The sequence below is a fragment of the Formica exsecta genome, unplaced genomic scaffold (genome assembly GCF_003651465.1).
Source record: "Formica exsecta isolate Colony F162 unplaced genomic scaffold, ASM365146v1 scaffold442, whole genome shotgun sequence".
NCBI classification, from domain to species: Eukaryota; Metazoa; Arthropoda; class Insecta; order Hymenoptera; family Formicidae; genus Formica; species Formica exsecta.
The window spans coordinates 919281-945128 of record NW_021851656.1 but is presented as its reverse complement, the minus strand read 5'-3'; the positions used below and the strand labels follow the sequence as shown (position 1 = coordinate 945128).

The 25848-nt window shown below is 31.9% G+C and overlaps 2 protein-coding genes across 2 annotated transcripts in view; one reads left to right on the top strand and one right to left on the bottom strand.

Annotated features, from left to right (window-relative positions):
* Window positions 1–7484, bottom strand: part of LOC115240577 (prominin-1) — a 16732-nt gene extending 9248 nt beyond the window's left edge. Inside the window, exons 1-4 of the mRNA XM_029815807.1 lie at window positions 6572–7484; window positions 2635–2690; window positions 2223–2398; window positions 1502–1689 (exon numbers count right to left, since the gene is read on the bottom strand). Of these exons, the coding sequence (XP_029671667.1) occupies window positions 1502–1689; window positions 2223–2398; window positions 2635–2690; window positions 6572–6809 (658 nt within the window). The 5' untranslated portion in view covers window positions 6810–7484. The remainder of the gene's footprint in view (window positions 1–1501; window positions 1690–2222; window positions 2399–2634; window positions 2691–6571) is intronic.
* Window positions 7485–16623: 9139 nt separating this feature from the next.
* Window positions 16624–25848, top strand: part of LOC115240576 (green-sensitive opsin-3) — a 64500-nt gene continuing 55275 nt past the window's right edge. The window contains exon 1 of the mRNA XM_029815806.1: window positions 16624–17631. The gene's annotated coding sequence lies outside the window, so the exon portion shown is untranslated. The remainder of the gene's footprint in view (window positions 17632–25848) is intronic.

Here is a 25848-nt window from a genome sequence, read left to right as displayed (position 1 = left end):
TATTTTTCTAATGGTATTTTTTTTTAAGAAACAGAATTATTCTAATTATAAAAATTAAGTACTTTCTGATGATATACATATGTTTTTCCTGTAATATTGTTGACATAAGTTAAATTAATTGAATTGTTATATCATTAAATGTAAATGAATTTATCATGTGTGCAAGCAAAATGATACATATAATAAAATATTACCACCAAACTTGCGAGAGAGAAAAAGAGGGAGAGAGAAAATAGTCAAAAATATTCCAACTTGTCAGAGAATTAAATATGCTTTGATATTATACATAAAATGAGCAAAAAATAATTGGACAAAATAAAAGCTTTTGAAAATTTAAATACTACACATAATTATAAATTTATCTTTGTTGGTCTGCATAAGACATAAATATTTAAAAGTTCAGAGAGCTGATTATTGTTCCTCATTGTACACATATATCCATTTTTTACATTTCAAAAAAATAATCATTGTATCATTTTCACTTTACTATCAGTTATTAAATAATTTTTAATTTAGTATAGTATAATTAAGCCAAACTTAAATTTAAAATTCTTAAACTGTCATAAAATTTCTAACATTTGAATATTAATATTATACACGTTATTTTCAATATTGACTGTCCAGATTTCTTTCACTTATCATATTTAGCCATAAATAGTTAAATCGTTCAATTTTGACCACGGTCAAGTTCATGCATGCGACAAAATCGCTTAAATTTGACAAATCGTACAGATGATTTTAATATTAAATGCGAATATTTAGTGGTAGAATTAGCCAGCTTTGTGGCTACGTTCAAGAATCAAGAACGGAGAATCGCTTGTAACTATTAGCTTGCATCAAAGTAGCGGAGTTCTAGCAATCGAACCGCAAGTGGTTCTCCGCTTTCCACACTTAACCTCCTCCGGAAATTAGTTAATCGACCATGAGCTGTATTTCTACTACCATTAGCAGTCAAGTTACAAGCAATTATTTAATCTCCTAATAGGAAAAAAGGATTTTTTTTTTAAATTAGAAGCGAAAGAATGATAACAACGTACAAAAAGCAAGCAATTTCAAAAAATACGCAAATAATTTTCAAAGACTTTATTTTGCTTAATTTATTCTCTATTATGGCATATTTTTATATTTATAAGAAAATCCCGCATATTATAGTAACTATATAACTTTAATGATTTTTTTTACTTCTTAGTTTCTCGTGTCTTTTTTATACTCTTGACATGTCGTATGAGCGTAACGAACACAAAGATAGAAAGTCTGGAAGCGCAATTAAGACAAAACGCAATTATAATAATTTGCAGGATACGTTTACATCGATAACACAAAAGAAGAGAGTGTTCAGAGTAAATCATCTCCAAAATCATGTCGCAATTCTTATTGAAAGTGATGTAGCATTTTGCTTTTATTGAGTATAATAAGACATGTAGAGCGCATTATTTATGCCCAAAATAAATTTTCCGCGACCTGTGTGTTTTTAATAACGTGAAAACAAAATTTCACTCACTGTCTAGATCCGCGAGAATTGCTTCGCTAGCTACGTCCAAGCTTCTCGTAAGGCATTTTCGTATTTGTAACGTAGTATCCGTGTGGTAGTCCTTTAAATCCTGTAACGCCGTCTCTACCGTTATAGGCAACTTCTCGATCCCAGCCGCCAACGCCTCGTTGCATATTATCATTGTCACCATGCAAGACCTGTGAACCACGCATCAAGGATTATGAATAACGTAGCGAGTGCTTGCTTTAGGTAAAAGGTTTTCCAGCGTCATAGCGAAATGAATAGCTAGATATATATACCTACTTAGGCCGCCCTTTCCCTTCTTCCTATCTTCATTTATTTTCGTCATACTTCTTCATCTAATATTAATATAGTCACATTTTTTTCTAATGCAAATATTGTATATATATAAAATATAATTATTGCATATGAATGTATATTTTAATTTCTTATCTTCACTATTAATTCTGACGATTATTAAAAATAAAGAATAAAAATAATTGTGCATTTATGTCAAGCATAAAGTAATAAAGAAATGTGTATCATTAATTGAACAAATCAATGTAATCACGAAAATTTGATCGTCTTTCTAAATTTGTGACATGATTACGTACTCACGAAATGTAATCAAGAAGGACAGAAGAATCAGGGAACACGAGTAAGGTTGGAAGTGACGGTCATAAGTTCTGAGAGCGGTATCTAAGAACGAGAAAATCGTCATGGATCCTACCCGAGTATAAAGGCGAAAACGGCGAGGAGAAATGCGAGAACACCGGGATGCTGAGAAGGTTTATAATCCTGTCTGATTGGTCGACAGGCGAGCCAAAGTTCTGTGCCAGGAATTATACAGGCCAGTACGCAGCACACGGCTGCTAAGCCCAGAAAAGCTGCTTCCACATGCAAAGACTGTAAAAGTTACGACGAGGCTTGTGAGAAACTTAACAGTAATATCCGCATGACGTTAGATCGCAACGATTATATATCGCACACATCGCGTCGCGGAAAGCTCTCTCTTCCCGAAATAAGGCAAAGAGCATCGAGAGAACAGCGGCGAGGCTCTAATGAAGACTTTCTTTAATGAACTATTCCATTGTTCATCAGTAGCTAAATATCTCTAGCTTCTCAGCGTGATTTTGCCTTACCTCTGAAATCAATTTAATGGTGCTTATGCGGTTTTCCACAGCATCTGCCAGTAAATCTGTAAAGAGCGAGAAGGATTATAATTCTCTCTCTGCTAATTGGAAGGAAGACGCTAATTGTTCGATAGTATCGAGAAATCTATTAAATTACTCGCTGAACCAAGAGCTATTAAACGGTAGGATAAAAATATTGAATGTTGCTTTCTATACAGATAGATATCCTTTAAGGTAAAAGTACCGATTGCCGGACATGTCCCTATATCCGGACATTTACATGAAAATTTATCATATATAAACAGTTTTTTTTTTTAAATAGTCCTGCATTTAAAAATAATCCATTATGCAGACATATGTATTCGAGATATTTCACGCTGAAAATTCATGTGCATTTTATATAATATACTAGGAATTAACATATGCGTTACATTTCTTGGAATTATATAACAACGTTTCGAAACACTGTCATGCTTAAAAAAAAAAAAAATTGAGATATAGAATGTTATTAATAAACCTTAGCAAAAATAGAATTGTGATCTTATATATTTTAAAGATGATTAAGAGATAATGGGAAACAAATATCTAAAAAAGTTTAGTTTTATTGTACATGTAACATTAAAAAAGAGATAAATATAAATTTTGATGATGCAAAATAAATAAAAAATTTATAGTTGTTGCATTTGTATGAATTCTTCTGACATCAATTTATAAAACTTTAATTATAAAAACATTAATTATAAAAACATCAAAATGCACTTTTATAAAACAGATTTGTATTTTTCCAGCTTTCACGTTAAAACACGATTTAACTTAGTCTGGTTTGTTTACCTTCAAAGTTATAATATGCCTTGAACACATCACTGTTACTGAACGATATATAGATATGAATATAGATATATAGAGTGTAAAGAGATAAGGGAAAACATGGAGAGCAAAAGAGAGAAGAAGAACACTCAGCAGAGATAATGCGCACGTTATGAATCTACAAAAAGAGTATTTTCTTCAAAACTTCACTTTTTTATTCCATCTTCCACTTGCTCGATATTGGCTTTATGTCGAAATAATGTCTATGAAATATTACATAGAGTCCAAAAAATTTTAAAAGTTTGATATTGTCGACTTCTCGAAGTATGCAGCGTTCAAAACAAATTTTATATAATATTTCTCCCTATATGAGAGAAATCTATTCTTAACTTTTTCTTTGTTCCCCAATTTACGATCTAAGTCGGCTTTCTTTGACGTTATTCCTTCCGCGAAAGTTTTCAAATTATACGAAGTGCTGATATCGGTGGTTGTAAGAGTGAGAGCTTGTTACATATTGGTAAAACATATATATATATATATATATATCCCTTTCCAAAATACATATCCCTTTTTCTCTCGGACTTATTTTTTTTTAAATCCATAAGATTTTCCTTTGTTCGTTTGCTTTAAACTAGTCGAAATATGCGGAACGTGTTTTGCGCAACGTCAAACTACAGCTGGACTTATCAGCATTTGCTACGGTTTAATCGCGGCGAAGATTCACCAAGGTTCCCGCGTTTCTTTATCTTTCTCTTCCATTGTTTGCGGCAGTAGATTGCGTTCTTCCCGATTGCCGTCTGAATTTCTGCGATGGAAATTATTCCATGAATGAGCAAACGCATCTATTCGTACAAAGCTTTGAAATTAATCAGAGAAATTGTGTCGAATATGTTGGAGCAACACACATAATGCAATCATTATTACAAATTCAATTTAATTATTATGACGTAATAATAAAAATATTAATATAAAAATATAATTATTGCTAAATTAATGTACAATTAAGATGAAACATTGGCAAATTAGTACCGAGTGCTCGAAAAGCTATTGATGCGCTTAAACTCTATGGTGGAAAACTTTTTATCTCAGAGAGTAAATTAAATAGTACGTAAATAATAGAAGAATTAAGAGAAATCTTTGAAATATATATACGTTGTATATATATCTTTGTTTTCGCAAATTAGCGAGTTATACCGTGAAATGGCAATTATTCGTGTCATTTATTACTTTCCCAAAAGCTGCATAAGCCATTTATTCAGCTTAACTCACGTCATTTCGCATAACATTCAGAGAAACCTGGCGTTGAAGGGACTAATTTAGCTTTCTTCGAGTACGCGAGCTCTTTGGCGAAGTTTCTGCGCTGAAGTGTCGTCGCGATCTCAACGTGTCGTCGCGCGTGCTATAACGTATCATAATACATGACATCAATGCCGGAAAGTTTTCTGATGCTATATAGCGCATCGTTCTCTCTTCCCTTCCAGCCGCCTCCCATTTTGATTCTTCTCAGAACCAAATAGTTATACGCTCAACTAAATTCTGCAGGATCCACATTTGTGACCCTTCCCAAGCACGTTTGACTGCGACTGACTTGTATTGAAAAAAGCTATCCGTATTGAGAACACAGATCTCGCGACTTTTTCCGATATAATATCAATTCGGAGAACGGAATGGTGAATTTTCTACCTACGGTTACGAGCATCCAATGTGGTCCGGGCGATGTGATGCGGTACGTGGAGGTATTCTCCGCGAGCTCGTCGTCCTGCTTCCGTCAAATTTCCCTGACTGATGTTCCGTAGACGTAGCAAACGATCGTCTTTCAATAGCTGCGATAAAAAGTATACATAGTGTCTCAGGATAAGCGAATCAAATTTTGATAGAAGAGTTTTTGATTGTTTTATTATCAGCCTCTTTCCAAATCTCGAGACAAATAGTATATATATATTGTATATATGTGTGCAATTTTTCTTAATATTTCACCCTATAAAAAAAGATATTAAATTTTAACATTGATATTTAATTTGTGTTTATTCTGAGTCAATCTGTACAAAGACAATATAACAATAGAATGATTATACGAGAGCGCAAAATGTATCGATACCATGTCAGAGATCAACAAATTTGCTGAAATAGTAAATTTGATGTTTTTTACGAAGTAGCGATGTATTTGAATACACATATTGTATGCGAGAAAGTGAATTTTAAGAAAAAATTGAGAAAATAGAATGAGTGATAAATGAGATAGAAAAGCGGAAGTTGCGAAAGAATAACATCGTTATTATCGTGTAACGTGGTTGAATTCATTCGCTAACCATGAGAAAAATGGGTGTACTTGAACCTAGAAGTGTTATGTGTATTCGCATGTACATGCATGAGAATATGTGAAATTCCGTGACTAACGAAAGATAAAGAGAGATCCTTGAAAAATTTCCGCTGCAGTTCTCTTATGTCCTGCAAAATTCTAGGTTGCCAATTTAAACAATCATTGTTTTTTATTTAAAATTTATATCAGCATTTTGAATATATGCAGAGCAAAGTAAAACTAGCAAATTATTTTGCAGGAACTGTAAAAAAGTAAAAATTACTGCTTTTTATAATTACGGTGTTATGTTTTGGTAATTCAACATTATAAATAACAACAAAAATGTGGAATAAATACAGGAAAAAAATGAAACATGTTACAGATGGAACATGAGAGACGAATACAAAAAGAAATACAAACAACGAGCAAAAATTTAATTAAAAGATAATGGTAAATATTGCTATAGCTGTTTCAAACAAATGTAAACTGCCATATGTAATTTACTAGTATCGTTACATGTCCGGCTATTGGGACGTTTACCTTAATTAGAATTCGCAATTATCTATAAAAATCCGTCGATCATGGAATTGAAAACTATGACAAACAAACGTTCAAACGCATGAATCGAGCTATTGCAACACACGTTTGATATGTGCACTCAAAATGTTTTCCTTTTTTTTTTTTTTTTCATTGAAATATGAATTATTGATACAACTAAATACTTCACAAAATATTGATTATTCGAATCTAAAACACATCTGTCGAAGCATACGTATGTCTTTTAAAAACTTATACGAGCTTATTAAAACTGATCGCAGGAATAATTTTTTATCACCTTACCGATCGGTATGTCATAAGGTTGTACAAAGGACAGGAAGCCTCTGAAGTAATCGAAGACGAACCATCCCTTATCGAGATGCAAACTTGCCATCTTGTAACGCTCCTCCATGGCAAATTTCGGGAACTTCAGTTTCGGTTTCTCATCCCAGTCTCTGGATGAGGTCAACGTTCCCGGATGTGATATGTTCGAGTTGTTCCTCGTATCGTCAAGGAGCACGTTCGTCGCCATCATGTCCATTCCGCTCTCCTGTGTCTCGTTTGAGGAACGAAAAATGAGGAAGGTGTCGGTGGTCGAGCAATTGTTACCACCCGGGGTCGAATCAGTTGAGACTGATTCTTGAAGCGTGTACGCCCTCGAGGTAGCGATGACCAGAAGGAAGACTGTAAGTTTTAGAGAAGTGGATGCTGTAGCAATTTGTTGCTTCCGCGCAAATCGAGACGATAATAATAATTTATTGAGTTTTAAAAATTAATAAATTGTAGACATTATTTCAATAGTAAATATTATTTAACATATAGTTTAAAACTTTATAAGTATTCATAATTATTTTTCATAGTTTATAATTTTATAAGAGTATTCACAATATCATCGTTTTTTTATCTAGTAACGTAAATGTATTTCAATACATTATATTCGCGATAGATATATAATTAATAATTATAATTAATATTTGTTAACAAAATTTTAAGAAAAGATTTATATAATTATATATTGTTTAGATACATTTATTTTAACACATGACATTTTTCACTCAAAAAAATAACTAAATAAAGATAACATTTACGTACATCTATAATTCATGGAGCCTAATTACTCTGTTAGCTATTTCTACTAGCGAGTATAATAAGCAAATAATTGTTTAATAGTATAATAGTTTAACAATACAAAGAGCAAGTATATATAATGTTGTATTTTATATGTAACTGCTAATTATAATTGTTAATTAAATCTTCCAATTGAATTTTATCTATTTGTATCTATTTAAACAAATTTTGCTGTAGATGAATAAAATATCTACATACAAAAGCGTGATAAAAATCTGCCGCAAATCAAATCGTTTATTCGATGCGAACGCATTAGACCGAACCAACGTCAATCGTAAAGTTTATTCACCCGTTCTATCCGTAGATCCAAGCGAATCCCCGAAGAGTCAATGACAGCACAAAGAGAACGATCTGGACCCGAGCATGCTCTCACCGCACCTTCCAAGTCTCGTCGTATCTCGTCCGTTTCCCTACTCAATTCCAATCCGAGTTCGTGAGCTTTCTCACCCTCCCTGAGCAAAGATTCAGTTCTGGCAGATAACTCTTGCGTCGCTGAAACATGCGATACGATACCATTAACGTCGTATATATCCTGTATTCACTGTTCTTATGTTCGGTTACCTAACACCCGGAGAAATTGACACAGAGAAGTTACTCAAGTTTACAGTGTGGAAATCAAACCCACCGAAATAATATCTGCTTCTATTCAGAAGAACAGTTCTGAGGAACATTACTAACATTGATACATGTCGAGCACACACACACACACACACACATGCAATGCACATATATTAATAAGAGATAAACTTGGGATATAGATCATGAAAGATACAAACATACATCACTAATTTGAGATTTCCGTAATCTAATAACAAGCATTTATCTTCGTCCGTTTGATAATAATCGAGATCGATAGTGTTAATAATCCTAGATCGAACTTTCAATATACTGTGTACTCAAATAGGTTATCAAACTATTAGCCGACAACTGAAAGTAATAACGCGCGGTGTAACGAAGCAATTTATAAGATGCTGCCACTCGCCTATTAATATATTAGACTTCGTCTACACTGATGGGAAATATAAGACAGTGATAGTGTGTCTTGTATCATGTCTCCGAACATTTGCCTTCACCGTAATAAGTTTCATTACTTGAATTAATTCTACTACAAACGCACACCGTCGTGCAAAATCCTCGAGTCATACCCCATGGCTATGTCTTTAGAGCTTTAGATGAACTATACGGCGTATGCTACAAATTTATTATTGCGCACGACATAGTATATCTAAAAAAAAGTTGAAAAAAATGATAGTAATATAAAGCATTTTATATATATATAGTGCGTTTGAAAAACGGATATAATATTTAATATTTATCAGGCAACGGTAAAGTCTTTAAGAACTTCATCTCGCAGTTGAAATCTTCTTTAATTAAAACTTTCGGACGATGGTGCATACAACTTTGCCTTTCTTATTTATATTGGCTCAATATGGGTAACCCGTTATTTGTTCCGAATTTTACTTTGTAGTAAATTCATGTATACTTTTCGAAAATTTTCTTAACGCTATATAATTTTTATATTTTCGAATAGATTAATGAAAACTATATAAGTAGAAAGCATCAATACAAAAAGAGAGAGAGAGAGAGAGGAGGAGGAGGAAAGAGAAAGAGAGAGAGAGAAAGACGTGTTTATTTTAAAATATAACTTATTTTCTTGCTACTTTTATTGATAATTCTTTTAAATAAATTATGGGATAATTTTTTTGAAACACCCGGTAGAGAGCACCAAGCATAGCGTGTACGTATGGTACACGTGTAGTGATTACGCGAGGGGTTGCTCGAAAGGAGATAGCAAGAGCGAGAGAGACGTAGTTGTGGTAGTACCTGCTAATTTAGTTAGTATACTGTTAGTAACTTAGTATCCTGACTAAGTGACACTCTAGATCGAGGAGGTCATTTAACGACGGGAAATTCTCTTGAAGACCGAATGATCTTACTAGAAACAACCTAAATCACCCCTGACATCGAATTAATTTGCGGCCCCAAAAATAACGTTTACATATGTTCCTCGTACAGATGTATTAATTAAACACGTTTGATTAATCAGATGGTATCAACTACTCGAGATCGATAATATATATGTTTATTGACAGGAAAGTTTTCAGTATGTGTTTGACTTTCAAAGTAATTAAAATTAACGTACTCCATTTCTTTGACATAATCATTTATTTAATTTTATTTAGCGTTAATATAAACGATGCGACACTCATTCTATATTGAAATGTTAAATCGTTAGTGTTAAATGAATGTTGTCGCATGATGCGTCACAGAATGCAGTGAATCCAAAGGAGTCGTCAGATTTATTATGACCACGCGCAATTCGCGAGGCAACAACGAGTGAACGACGTGGTCGCTTCTCCATACGGAACGTGCAATTCGACGCATAAATTAATATACGTACGACGAACACGCGCAACGCGTAGATATTGCAGTTATGAATATGCAAACATTCCGGAGTGCATCGCCACCTTCCGACAAACGAACTATAATATTAGCACGGAGTATTCCCAGTAATATCTATTGCACCAGATACATAACACTTGAAGTTATAAATATCTTAAGCTAATTTTTTGCGCTCTAAAGAATTTGATAATAAGATAAAAAAAAAAGAGTATATTTATCTACTTATAAATTGTGGCTGTCAATTAATCGTTGTCGCAAACCGCAGAATTTTAATCTCGTCATTATTTGAGATTATATATCGCAGAATTTTAGATAGAATAATTTGTGTTGCAATGTATTTAGTTAGGCTTAGAAATTTAAATACAGTTAGAAATTAAAAATAGCTTGAGAAATTTCATCTGATATTATGCAATTTCGATTTTATATATATATTATATATTATTCTTTCTGTTCTTTTTTATTTCTTGTTCGTTTTATTACAACTTACCATTTGCCAAATCAACGAGTGCATCCAATGCCACGTCCAGTCCAGTCTCAGCCGAGAGTTCAGTCTGAACAGGTTTGCCCAACAATTCCTCGACATCTGTAAAACACAAGCAAAATATTATTAGACAGTCTATCTTTATTCCAAGGCTATTTTTTATTAACGTAGAAACATTACATGTGCTTATACAAACTCAGACCAGTTTTACATTCTAGAGGACTTCAGATAATATATCGTTGTCCCGTCAAAGAATTGTCTGCCAATCACAGTTGAAAATTCCACAAAGAGAAATTGTTAGGATATCATAACAATATCAAAACGAATACATAAAGGACCGTAATAGAGTAAAAATGGGAAATGGATCGTTAAAAATACATTGTTAAAAATGGATCGCGATCGCCTCGGGCTACCAAACATACATACAATATATAGACGCGATATTGTAAATTCCGTCACGTCGATGCGTGGCAGTAATAATTTATCCACCCTGTATCCGCATCAGTTATCGTTATCTGATAGGTATTTCGGGCCAATGTGCAGGTGGTTTGATAATGCAGATCTTTAATAGCATCGCGCAAAATCCCTCTGATAACAATTAAAAATATCTCTTTAATACAAATTAGAGTCCAGAAATTTGTAGACAGAATAGATGGTAGAAAATTCAATATAAACAATATCATCGATATAAATGTTGCGAGACACATTGGACAATACTTTGTAATCTCGAGTTTAATATCACGGTATCAATAGCCGGAAATCTAATTCCCTATTATGATATATATCTTTAGTATATAGAATCCGAAAAAAACGACACGTATAGTCACATTGCTGATAAACCCGTATCATTGTCGTTCCACTTGGTCCGCGGTACGTGATCTGAAATCAAGACTGGACGCCAGTGTATATGCGCGCGAGCTTTGTGGTGGCAAACACGCATAGTGTCCAGCAGTTGCATTGCACTAACGAGCTCAATTTGCTCAAGATTGTTAATGTGCAGGCGACAATGGGCCCATTAAGCGACGATTATAGACTGTCGATAGCTTTCATTAGATGCATATGCGTCTCTAGTTGAGGGAAACGTCATTAAATGATGGTGCCGGACATTGGCGCTTTGCCTAGATAATTCATGTATTAGCTGAAAATATAGTCTGAACTTACTAAATAGTTTTATATATATATATATATATATATATATAATTTAACATTATCTATATATTTACTCTTATAATATTAGATTAAACTTTCTACTAAGCCTGTCTGTTAAGAAGTAAGGAATGCAAGACATTATATCTATTCAGGATGTTAAATGCGTTTCTCCACTGACATAGACGACTTTGCCCTTTCCTCTATCCTCTTTATTAATGTTATTCCATGATATGCGCTTGAAGCCAGATTGCACTGCCTCAAGTTACGTTTAAATAGCACTGAAATTGAAATTCCAACTAATGCTCTCTGAAGATCAAACATCACAGCTTCTTAAGTCGTAAATAGGATTATATAACGTTGCGATATTATTAAAAAAAGTGTCTATTTAAAAGATACTATTAAAACTCTCTGATACGTAACTCTTATTTTTATTTAATAATTTGACTGTTGCATTAAAATTAGCTATGTTTAAAAAGATCTTGTCAGCAAATTGTCCAGCGGTTTCCTCGTTTCAATTTTATTTATTTTATGACAAATCATATTTCTTTTGTGTGGCAATTGATTTTAACTCTAAATTCATTACAAGAAATACTAAAAATTAAATAAAAAATATTATAACTACAGATTACAAAGCACAATACAGTTTATAAAGCACAGAGAAATAGATTTGCAATTTATTCTGTGTGAAACTGACACTTTTTGTCGACAAAACACTATCAGACTAAAGCGTCGTTTCTTTTTATTTCTTCGTCAATTTTTTTCAAGAACAACAATTTTAATACGTATTAAAAAGTATCTTTAGACGGCAAGAAAAGATGCAAGCAAGATGTAAAATACTCATGCCTTGGATTACGATCATTTTTCAATTGGATGCCGTTTTCCTCCATACAATAATCAACACTAACAACAATTGCGTCTCTATCGAATCGCGGTTACTGGCAGACTGTCATTGACTAGTATTTGTAGAGGCTTCCGTGAAGTCCCGCAAGTATCGATGTTGTCGAACCCTGAGAAGACAACGAATTAAACGGGGGTTGAATAAACGAGACTAGACGGTATCGATAGAGCTAAGAAATTGTATGAGAACGAGCGCAATGTAATTAGTTTATGCAAAATTTAGCAGACAACAATATCAAAATAAAAACGTGTTATAAGAATGAGAAATTATGACAATATAATGTATTTAATATATATTCGTATTAATTAGTAGTTTAAATTGTAAGCGAATTTAGAAGCAGTCATAAACAAAAAAATTAAACCAGATTAAGTTTTTGGCACTTTGTAATATATTGTGCAAGTATTCGGATATAGATTGAAAAATGTTATGCAACATTTGTGTTTCCGTTAAATTAAGCGCGTAATCGCTGACTCAGGCACCAACAGTTGCTCAGTAACGATAAATACACTCCAAATAAGGTTTTACGTAACAAACAAAAATTAGTTTTCGCTTAATTTGTCTAACATCGAACCATATAATCTTAACTTCCTAATCTGATGCAAACCGTAATTTTTGTGCGATATATATTAATGGAATGTTAATGCACTACTGGGTACAATTTATATCGTTTCTAGTCGAAAACAAGCCTGCCCGAAAGAAGCTTGGAATAAAAGATGAATCTTATCGAACGAAAGTTAGTGAAACTTATCAATAAAGTTTTTACTTTAACAGTTTGTTACACAGGTTGTCTAGCAACAAAAAATTAATGAGATCTTTATCTCTCAATTTCTTCAATCAGAAACTTAAAACGATAAAATGCTGCACAACATTTCTGTATCTTTATAATTAGAAAGTTTTTGATTATTTAAAAATGTTATAATATTTCTTGAATAAAAAAGGCATATCTCTAGAGACATTTACTTATTTTGAAATTTTAAATTTATATTATAAGATAGAATAATAATTATTATAGATATTTTATAATTTTAATTTTAATTCATTTTATTCCCTCCGTAGTTCTCTCCGTCTACTATATAATCAATGAGATACTAGAAAAAGATGGAACGATATAAACTTCCAATTTCCCGATATAAATATATATGTTAGGAATATCACATCACTGTTTTAAATATAAATTTTACTTTAATTGAAATGTAAGAAAGCACTCATGTAAAAGGCAAAAGGTTGAATTTCGTTGCCCGGAGGGATTAAATATATCTTCTCAGATGTGATCCATTCACGTACGTACTTGTACGTACTGTACGTGGCTGTTCTACTGATAAGAGCCTTAAGGCACGACAAAATGGTAGATATTTGCGTAAAGAAAATGCAGGAAAGAAATAAGAATAAGGTTTTTTCCATAACTTTACAAAAACATGCAAAACGTCACAATAATGTAAAGTCGTATCGATCATGTTGAGTACATTTTTAGACGATTTATATATATAATGCTCTTTATTAAATATATTCTTTACAAACGCGCAAACTTTTCAGCATTTTATCCCGACGACTTCGTTTCGCTCGCTATTTACTTGTGAAGATGAAGAGATGAATACTGGCTTATGCTGAAGCGACTACGTCTGTATAGCGATAATCCCCCGAAGAACGAGGATCAGTCGATTGTAATCTGTCTTATTGTTCACTGATTTTTTTGTTACGAAATCACAGAATTGAAACATCCTTTCGTGAATTACAGATAAACGACTGACTTGCGAAAATTTCTTCTCAAACCTCTTGCCGATGATTCACGATCCATCAAATCTGTCCAATTATCGATGGATTTTATATTCGTGAAATATTCTCGCGGAATAACTTGGAAAGTATTCCGAGGGTACGAAGAATGTACTAATAGCTGGAATTTTCGTTTTCTCGTCGGTTGTCCATTTTGCGTCTTATTAGATAGCGCTGTGAGATTCATTATGGCTCCATCCGTGCAGTATAGTGAAAAACATTGCAAGTATGTACCACTTAAATGTAGTCAAGGGATGAGAAATAAACTATCTCATTCCCACTGATCTTTCAATATTAAATGTAATTTCGCAAATCTTGTCTAGAAACTTTAGACATGTTCTTACTTCAATATTTGCTCACTTATCACAAAAGTTTGTTGAACTGTGACTGCATATTTGCATACAGAAAATTGATATATATATAAAATGAGATAAAAGAAATGATTAATTATATTAATTCTAATATTATCACATATAAAATTTTGTGCATTTGCAAAATTCTTTTTATGTATATTTGCAAAATTCTATTTTTTTTTTTTGTTTATTTGCAAAGTTTTGCATGTATTTTAAGTATTTTTAATTTTGTAGTCCTTTCTCAGTGATGCTGTCTTTTTTTGATCCGAGATCGCAAATTATTGTATGATATCAAAAAGGAAAAATAATGTATTAAAATACAAGCTCGACATATATTTGTCAAATATGTTACCATTGAAAATATGTAATAAACACGATTAAAATAATATTAATGCGGTATTTAAAATGTCATGCTACTATGGCTGCGTTCCGATATTAACTGCTAGTACTGAAAACGTGTAGTTTACGTCACATATACTATAGATTTTCAATACTGGCAGTGAATATTGAAATGCAGCCTGTGTGTGCATATTCAGTAGTTCTATTTAAATTTTTTCCTTTCGCGAAATCTGAATCGCTGCGCAATTTAATCCTTTTTCTTCGACCGATAGCTCCCGTTTCTGCACGGTTAGACTTGTGTGGACGAATGACGATTCTAAAGATTCGAATTCACTATAGTTGCTTCCAGTATGTGGTACTAGAATTGGGTTGGCTTCCTAACAGCGGTGCCCAACCGTGGTTAAATCATGGCGGACAAAGCGCGAGATTACTTTCGCCGATGGCAAATGACTGGGTGCTTGGCACTAGACTTCTTCCATCAGTGAATAGGCTCTTTTACTGTTACACGAAGGTGTATACTTGGTCTCTTAATTGGCTGTACCGTAATGCGCGTCCCATTTCTCAAAGCAATTCTCTTCCAAAATACGGCTAATTGTACGATATGGCTGTGAGTAAATATTTCCAAACTTTAAAGTTCCAATGTTGTAATATTTTGTATCAAAAACGGATGCATCGCGGGGCTCAATTTAATATACTGAGCATCTTATGTAAACCAGTAAAGTTAATACAGATGATACAGACATAGCTTTCTTTTATATGCATATAACTTTTACTTACAAATATTTAAAAAAAAATATATTTTTTTATACAATTTATTATATGTATGCTGTATAAATAGCTATTGCTATAATATGTGTATAATAAGATAATAATAATATTTTTTAAATATCGTACATATCTTTCTTTTATATTCGTATTAATATTATGTCATAAAAAAATAAACATAAATATTGTTCTATTATGATTATAATGTTTGACTTTTTCTTTTTTAAGAGTATAATGTAACATTTGGAAAACAGTGTGCAAAGTGCGATATATCAAACAAAGTTTAAAATGGCTCATTTATTGTACGTAAAATGGTCAGAAATATATCATAAGTCTACTAAGGATAGCAAGTACTAGAGAGCAATTATTAATGTGTATGAGTATTATCATACGTTATTATAATATATATCTCTCTGTAAACATTATACATGTTTACAAAATTTCTATAAAATATCAGCTGTTACATATAATGCATTTTTGTTAAAAATTACATAATTATAGAGAATAATTTATAAAGAAAATAATAAATTATATGTAATAACTGATATTTTATAGAAATTTTGCAACATGTATAATGTTTACAGAGAGAAATACATATATATAAAAAAAAATGGACGATAGCATAAGTTAATTAATTGATTGCATTATAAATTCAAAAACAATCTAAAAAGATCGAAGTGTTTTCCGGATATACTTCGATTCCCTAAAATAAGCTTTGTTAGTCGCACGTTCCGTATCCGCCGTGCCATAGTCGTCAAAAGTGTGTCGCGTTTCCCTCTTGCATGTCGAAGATCGCGCGCGATCAACCGAGAACGAAGATACATAGAGGGTGTCCGCGAGTGCGTGGGTGGATGGATTTTGGCACAGCGGGAGTGTGTCGGTACAGTTAGAAGATCGGGAGACTGGCTGCATTCTCTCTCCCTTTCTCTCTTTCTCCCTCTCTCTCTCTCTCTCTCTCTCTCTTTCATTCTCTCCCTTCTTCTCCCACCTTTCATCTCTGTCTCGTATTCTCTTTCTCTCTTACTCAGCGCGACTACTGTCGGGAGCACCCAGGCGGGCAGTCAGTGCGTCGTCAGCCTCCGCGTCGTCGCGACGCTCCTCTCTCTATCTCTCTTTCTTTCTCTTTCTCGTTCCTCTCGGCTCTCTCGGTGGCGTCCGTAGCATCGCGACGCGTTCCGTCGATTATTCCATCGAAAGGGAGACGCCGTTATTAATTTCCCTACGATAAATACAAGCCACACGAACTTGATCATTGAAAACGATCGCAATATAAGCGGATATATAACAAATAATAATAAAACAAGTATTCATCGCTATTATTCGAAAGTGTTTCCTTCGATCCACACGCAACCAGAAAAGGTATTGATAATCATAATGTTAATTTTAAAAAATATAAAAATCTCTTATATTTTGCACTTTGTATAATCTTTTTTTTATCATGGAAAAGTTTATCAAGAATACATGAAAAGTCTTTAATGGTATATGATAAATATCGGGATACTTGAAAATTTGAAATAATAAATTTTTATTTGCGATTAAATTATGTTTTAAAAAGATTATTTTGCACGAGAAAAAGTTTTTAGAAAATTACAGCTTTGAGAAAACACTGTGTAAGTTATAATATTCACAGAAGATTGGAAGAACTGTCCACTCATAAAAAATTTCTTTCTTCTTTCTTACTTTTCGTTACATATTTTATATTGAAGGAAATGCAATTCACAATTTATTACACCGGCATAAAAAAACTCTTTGTCTTAAACAAAAAGAGAAAGAGGAGAACGCGAGATTGAATGATGGTAGTACATGCATTTCCTATAGAGGAGTTATTAGAGGCGATGGGGCGCCTTTTTTGTGTCAGAAGGGTGAAAAGGGAAGCCAAATCGTGAAGTTTTACTAGACGTGATCCATCTTGGTGTTCCGATGAAGTGATCTATCGATTCTTGTCGTGGAACATATCAATCCCTCAAGATTCTTCGTCTCCAAAAGTCACGCACGAGCGTTTTTTCACCCTTTGCTTTCCGGAGCGTGGCGCACTCACTCAAGCCTTATCGACACTCGTGGATTTACTACTGCCGAAGTACGTATCTAATTGCAGCAATTGAAGTTGAATCCCTTTATTTTGCATACTTTTCGGAATAGGACAACAGAATAAAATAGAGAGAAACGTTTTTCTATTAGCTTTACAAAAAAGAAGTAATATTGTTTTTATTTCACCATCAAGAGATGCATTTTTTGTCCCATGATATATCGTAAAAGCAGGAAATAAATTGATATTTGTGCCTCCTACCAGTTTAGCCACGTATTTGTAAATATATGTAACAATCGTATGCGTGAAAATATGAAATAATAACAAAATAAAATTGTGATAAGTTTACAGTAAAATATAGATGCGTTTGCAGCTTATTAAAATCGAAAATTCCGGGATATAATTTCTATTAAAATTTGATATTTCTAAAAATCGCTATACCTATCTGGTTGATACTGTCTTAAAAGCGTTTATCATCATATCTTTCCGTTTGATTGGAATTGCAATAGAGCGTCTAAAAATGCAATTAAAATAATAAATAACACCGCGTGCATCGTTTGTGATATATAATTCGTAAGAAATTACAAAAACCAGAAGTTTCTGTTTATACCTTTCTACGAAACAAGTTAATGGAGTAGTTTTATATTAATGTATGTTAATGGAGTAATTGTATGACTGATATATCCAAAATATTATAATATTAATGTCAATGTCACTAATAAAATCTTCTTTCTTATGATATTTAAATCAATCAATGGTTAACGATATTTAAATCGATCAGTATTTTATCAATAGTTAAAATAATAGGTTGTATAAACTAACATTGATTCTATGTTGTTTGAAAATTCCACCTGTGCCAATATTGTTCCACTTTAAAAACAAGTAGAGTTGTGCAAATTAAAAACTTGCACATTGCTTTCTCATCATTTTATCTTACAATGCTCACCAAATTCAGTAGCAACCATCCTTTAATAATACTTTATCCATGTAAAAAAATTTAACCTGATATCTCAAAATTTGTGAAAGTTACAATGTATACAGACATTTCTCAAAAAATTAAAAATTTTATAAAAAATGAACCTTTTCATCGATTCTCACCAAATTCAATACCAACCATCTTTGAATGATACCCTATCCATGTAAAAAAAAATTAACCCGGTATCTCAAAAATTGCGGAAGTTAGAGGTTGTACAAAATATCGCGTACTTGGAACATTCTAAACACGTTTTGGAACATTCTAAACACATTGGCATAGAAAACTCAAAAAAAAATTTTGTCACAAAAACAAATTCCTCTATGAGGAAGCAAAATAAAAAGATTTGGAAGATTGATACAAACTACATAAAATAACCACAGCTTGGCAGATATCGAGCAACGCGTTCGTATCACGTTTGTGATTACAAAATATGTAGCTTGATTGAATAGCTACTTCATTGTCCAAGTTTTCAAAACTTTCTCGGCAAACATCTTTAATATTAAGCAGTTTTTTAGATCCAAAGTATGCAAATTTAACAATAGGTTAAATTACAGGAGCTTTTTACTTGTTACCTTTAATGATGCATGCTTTTCATTTGATAATTGTTTAATCTCAATTATTTTTGGCAATAATTTAGAAAATCAATATGAATGAATAACTGCTGTAATGATTTATATTTGCCATTGTTTCGTACATAGGTACCCATTACAAATGTGTAGATTTTGTATATAAAATTTTAATATTGTCTTTTCAAGATTTCATGTCGACTTTTTGTAGTGATTTTGATTTAAAAAAGTCAGCACAATTTCTGTTTTAGTGCGATATCGTTACGTTGGAGTTTGCTGATCTTAAAAAGAAAATTTTACATTTATGTCGGCTAATCAAATTAACACGGCACGAATCTAATGACGCGAAGCAAATCCTTAATTGCTCTTACGAAACAAAAATAAAGAACTTTTTATTTTGCAATTAAACATTTCTAGCAGTGACGTGAATTATTATTAGGATGAATAATACATATATTTTTATATCAAATCAATTAAATTGGATAAAAACGTCAATTCTTATAAAAAAGGATTCTATTCTTGCTTGGTGACAAATTCAATATATAGAAATAACTGCATCCATCGAAAGCTGCACACTTCAATTTGTACTTGTAAATGACTCACCTTAATGGTTTTCCAGCGGCATCGCTACTGATGGCTGATCGTTTTAAATTGATTGCAAACCCCGCGCGTGATATCCATTTTAGTGAATCATGATGGAATTTATTACATTTTTCCACGATCATCGATTACAATGGAGAAGTGGCTCGTCGGCAATATTAAGTATAATTTGAGTGCTGAACGAAAAGAGCGGCATGAAAAAAGAATCGCTTTTTTCATTGCTTCCTCGCCAAGTATATTCCGTCTTATTTTCTCTCGTAGAAGCAGCGTCGTCTGTGCATATAGATGGTGATTATTCGCAAATCTTTCTATTACCACGTTACAGACGGTACTTACATTATACGATATATCCACTCGCTTTCTCTGTGCTTCCGGGCGTTTTAATTAATGATTTTACTGTAAACGCTGTGCATCGTCTCTTGTCATTTCTCGGCGAAACTTGAAATGAGTCTCATTTCTCGGGATGCGAAACGTGTTTGAGTGAAACATTTCTCACTTCGTGTCTATTTCTCGAGGAAACTGCCAAGAATGTGTCTCATCGGGATTCGATAGCATACCCCTCTTCCGCTTTTATGATATATTAGATAGAATTACAAAGAGATTCTGTATGGAAAAGACAAATTCATAAAATGAAATTAACGAGACTATTGTCTCAAAGATGCTTTTATCAAAATTTCAATACAAAATTATCTAACTTTTATATTTTTAAACAAAAAATTTATCTTGCTTAATATTAGAATTATAATGTACACATATAACGATTGAAATATTGCAATTAAAAAATATGTTTTAATTGACAGTTTTAGCAAATAATAATATAAAGCTAGCTTGCGCGTGAAATAATCGAACGCATAATTAAAAAGACATTTTTTATCGAATTTTTAATTTAGTTTAAATATCGAATAATCTCTCTGGACTTTATATAACAAAATCCTAAAAAATATAAAAAATGATAATATTATATAGGTGGACTTACAAAAGATATATATAATTGTTTGGTGGTGATGCGTATAGCTTTTCCGGAATATTTCGAGCAGATATTTCACTGATAATTTTTATGGCTGAATTGGCGGCCAGCGCTTAAATGGAATTATTGCAAATTTTTACGGAATCGTCGTGTGTGGTCCGATCGATATATGACAATATAAATTGGATATGGCTTTTAATTGTGACATCTCTATCGATGAACACAAAATTTAAATATTCAAGCTAACGACATTGTTATGTAAAACAAAGACCGCATTAACCCATTTGTTGGTCTTAAATTCTTGCTTTTGGGTATTTTTTTCGCTTATCTTGCATCACACTGTGAATAGATATGAAAATGCCTCTAACACCTATATTATACGTAATATTTCTGTTGTTATCTAAAAAGATATTTATGGCTGAAGAAATTGTTTTATTTTGCTTGTATAAAATTATTTTTGAAACATTACAATATTTGCATAAACATCAAGACTTTTTTATGTTATTTTTATCATAATTTTGATTTTACATATTTAATTTTCTTTTGTACGAGAACAATATTTTGCGGTGCTTTATTTGTATATATTATATACAACATTATATTATATTGCTCGGAAAGTCTGTTAGCGACAAGACGACTGACGTTGGAATTAAACTTTACATAGATATAGTTTGCGATATATCTTGCGGCACTATAACTGTAACCGCGTCTTAATTTGATATCGACATTTAGACCATTTTAGGTTTCATTTGAAGTTTACTATCTTGAATAATTACTTTGCAACATTGATTATTATATAAAATTGTTGCATTTGAAAGCTGCATTAGTCACTCTGTATATTAGTTTTTATATGATACCTGCCGCTTAAATATTGAATTGGTAAAAATATAGGACAGAACTTCACTTTGCAAGCTTTCACTGATTGAATTGTTGAAAGTCATCGAATTCCACATTCAATTAAACTGTAATCATGAATTCGAGTTGCGTGAAAAAGAGTAAATTGCTTAATTATCGAGTACTTTGATGTTACATACGCTAGGAAGGAGCGTAACTAACATAACGCAGAAAATTATGCGGTCTGCAGACATTCGTGCGACATAATTAGATAATCCGAGCACATACACCGGAATTTCCGCTTTACATTCGACGATGCGTTTAAAACGATAGAATCATTATATTGTTTTTCCTGAGAAAGAAAAATTAAAATTATTAAAAATTCTGAATGTTTGCTCTATGTATCTAGTTTTTTAATATATAAAATTGCCTTATAATGATAATGCTTATAAAAAATTATATTTTTTTATTATGAGTTAATAGAACTAATTATAATTAACTTAAATACTTTATTAACTTAATAACTAAATTAAAATTTATTAACTAAAAACTATATATAAATAATGACATTCGTATAATATAATGCAAAAACATGTATCTTGACGAATATCCATCAAGATTATTTCAACGTTTAAGATTATTTAAAGAGCTTGAATGAATGACTTGTATTTCAGAGAACACTAATGAATCATAATTTGATTTCTATTGTGAATGTAAAACATTTTCTAAACGCAGAAGGGATTATCACAGACGTAGAATTTGTAACAAAAGTCGTACTTTACGTTCTATTTCACCACTACACTATAACTATTTCGTTTTTTTTGCAAGTGAAACCTTACACGATCCTCTCCAGTGAATACAAAATAAAATCGTTATTACAGCGCTACAGTTTTATTTCCAATTTCCGCATGTACGCAAACAGGGTATCCGGTGTAAATTCACTTTCACGATAAGTTTTGCATAGTTTTGCACGAGAATATTCGTACATTTCATATTCATTGTATCCACAGAACATTTCCTCTAAAAAAAATTGTACTGTATTGGGAAACGGGGAATATATCTTGTTACGCAATAACACGCAATATCCATTTCTTCTGCAAATTAATATTTACGTTAATAATATCGATGATTCGTTTTAACTTGTTGCTATTAACAAAATGATCACAGAAATGTATTGACAAAAAAACAGGGACTACATTTAGTAAAAAGAAATTGTCTATACTTTATCAGATTCAGGATTATTCTCTTCTCTATTGGCCCCTTTGTATCCGACTAACGATTTCTTCTTAGTCCATTTCGCGTTTTAGTATGCATGGCCGTTATCACCACGAGAAATTCTACATTTCAAGATTCCATGTTAATTAAGATAAGTAAGCTAAGTGAAATTTCTTATTACAACACAATTTCAAAATTATGTATGACAATTGATAATTCAAGTATTTAACATTTTTATTCAAATAATATAAAGATAATGATTAAATCATCCGCTTTTTTTTTTCCATCTTACTTTTATTTGTAACTAATGAATTCTTTTGCAAATAATTATATGAATTATATGAATTATGTTTAGAATATATCATAAATGTATTTTCACATGATTAATTTCGAAGCAGCAGAACAAAACAATAGATGAATAAAAATTATTCATTTTTTGCTGCTTTAGGACTTACACATTTATTAGCGGCTTTCATTATTGATTAAAGTTGTAAATATTGATCTAGCCTGAAAATATAATTTAAGTTATACATTAATTTTCTATTCGTACAATATTACTTATGTATACATTATTCATTCTGTGCTCTATGATGATTAATCTTGTATTATATATTATTGATTATACTAGATGCATTTATTACGATATTGGATTGCTATTAAATGATATATCCATATTTCGCTCATCTCACGAAATTGCGATGAGCGTTTTTCATCACATCGGAAAATCATTACGCGTTTGATGACAGATGTCAGCAATCCGTTTATTATAGAATTGATACCAAATGCTATCAACTCTTGTATATAGTGTACAAGAATTATAGATACTCTGTTATATACACTTTACACGATATGATAATACTGGGTGCAAATAATATATCATTATTGCGTCAGTAAAATATCGCTTACAATAAAGCAAAAAGAATCTTTGCTTGTAAATTTTTTTATTTTTATATCTGTGTTTTCACATTGTTGGTTTTTTTTTATTGCACTCGAATAAAAAGGTACATGAAAACAAGCAACAAGCCTTTTCATAACACTGAAAGAGAAAAAAGAATTGGCCTTGATTGTATTAAATTTTCGCGATGATAAACGCCATATTTAACGAAAAGTTTAAAAGACATTCCGGAGTTTGCCAGTTTTGTGAGTTTTTTCTTTGTATCATGACGATATAAAATGTTACAAATATCATGCCGATAGAAGAAAAATTTTTCCGGTTTTTTCCCTTTGACAAAAACTACTCAATTCAACAAAAATTGTGTTTCTTGCTTTATCAATATTTCAAAAATGATGTTATCGTGTACAGATTTACAGGCTGCATTTTTCAATATGAAACTGCGGTAGATTGAAAACGAAGCGTAACTGTAAACCATTACATATAACGTTTCGCTTTGCATGTGTCATATTACTCAAATTGAAATTCAAATCTTTTTTACACCTTGAATCACACATTTTTCTGGACAGACAATTAACAACACACATAGACTATATTATAAAAAATTTCTACTTAAGGAAAGTTATACACGCTTGGGTCTCACCGGATCAACAGGTACAAGACTACTGCTATTTAGTCTGTAAGGAGAATTTAGTGCCGCCTCGCGCACATGCACGTGTAAGAAAAAACAGTAAAATTTTGATGTTCACATATTGCTTTTCTTATTAATACAATTAGCAGACTGTTGTATTAGGTATACATAAAAAAAGAAAGAAGAGATAGTTGCTCTTTAATACGTATTAAAAGAATTAAATATCGAAGTTAATTCCCAGCAAATCGCATTTCTTTTAGCTGCTATAAAGTATATAACGTTAGTAAAATATGTTTGTTAAGATATGGCTACAAATTTGCTTCAATTAATTAATTTATTATTTATTTTAAAAAACAAATTTTTTTAAATGTGTTTCAAGTATTTAGGAACTACACACACACACACACATGAACACATTACTTGAAAAGAATTGGAGAAATGACTGTAGAAAAAATAAATATCAATGTTCGCATTATCACTGATATTCGGTGCACAAAAGATTAAAATCAAAATTTATTTAGAAAATTATAGACCGCAAAGTTTGATAATCACGAAACTGGAAAAATGAAAGGAATAAGCGAGAAAATTATTTTGCTTCAAGTAAAATCCTATGCGATTCATACGGAATGCGCGCTCATCGCCTTTCGTACTCTCACTCAGACTTTTTCAAGCGAGCCCCTACGAAAGTTTTAACATGCTCGACAACCTCGTTTCCGGCCGGAAAAAAACTTTCCTACGCATTAATTTCTACCGGGCTTATTTATGTCCTCGGTTCTTCCTGTGCTACGATGATATAACGGAAGTCACGATGGAGAGAAACGCAGCGAATGGTGCGAGTGAAGAAGAAAAAACACAAAATTCTTTCATCCCCCTTGTCTTTCGAATTCTCAACGAGAAGATGGGAAGAGGGAAAAAAGAAAAAAAAAGAAAATAACAACATCGCGACAAATTACATAGCGTAAGCTATAATCACAATATACAATAATATCTGTTTTTGATTAAAGATATGCTTTTGTCTTGCCATGGCAAAAGCGGAAGTCATAACAAGTTTTTTCAATAATAAATGGTTAATAAATTTACTAAGTATGCCGCGTAATTTCGGAGTTGAATCAGAATTAATGAGATAGAATTTATGGCGAGTCCATGCTTGAAAATTCCCAAATGTAAATAAAATAATAGTTTATCTTTCTTGCAAGATTTCCTTTGAAATTTTTTATTACATATCTGTATTCCTTCGCCAAATATAATTCGATGGCGAGTACCATAGATAAATAATTTTTTTATATTGTAAAAAATTTTTATGTTATAGAATACATAAATTTTTATAAAACGCACACAGTTTTATAAAAAGGCTATTTCAAAAAATTAATAAAATTCATACAACATTACAAACAGCAAATAAGTAAACAGTTTTGCAAATTACGCGATAATGTAGAAATAATCAAACATTAATGCGTCTATCGTCCATAGTTTAGGAAACAATTACGCTCGCTGCTTAAAATGCAATTTTAACGTATACTCATACATGCGCCGAAAGCAAATCTATTTGGAATTGCGTTTTGCGTTCATTTGGAAATGGAAATAATG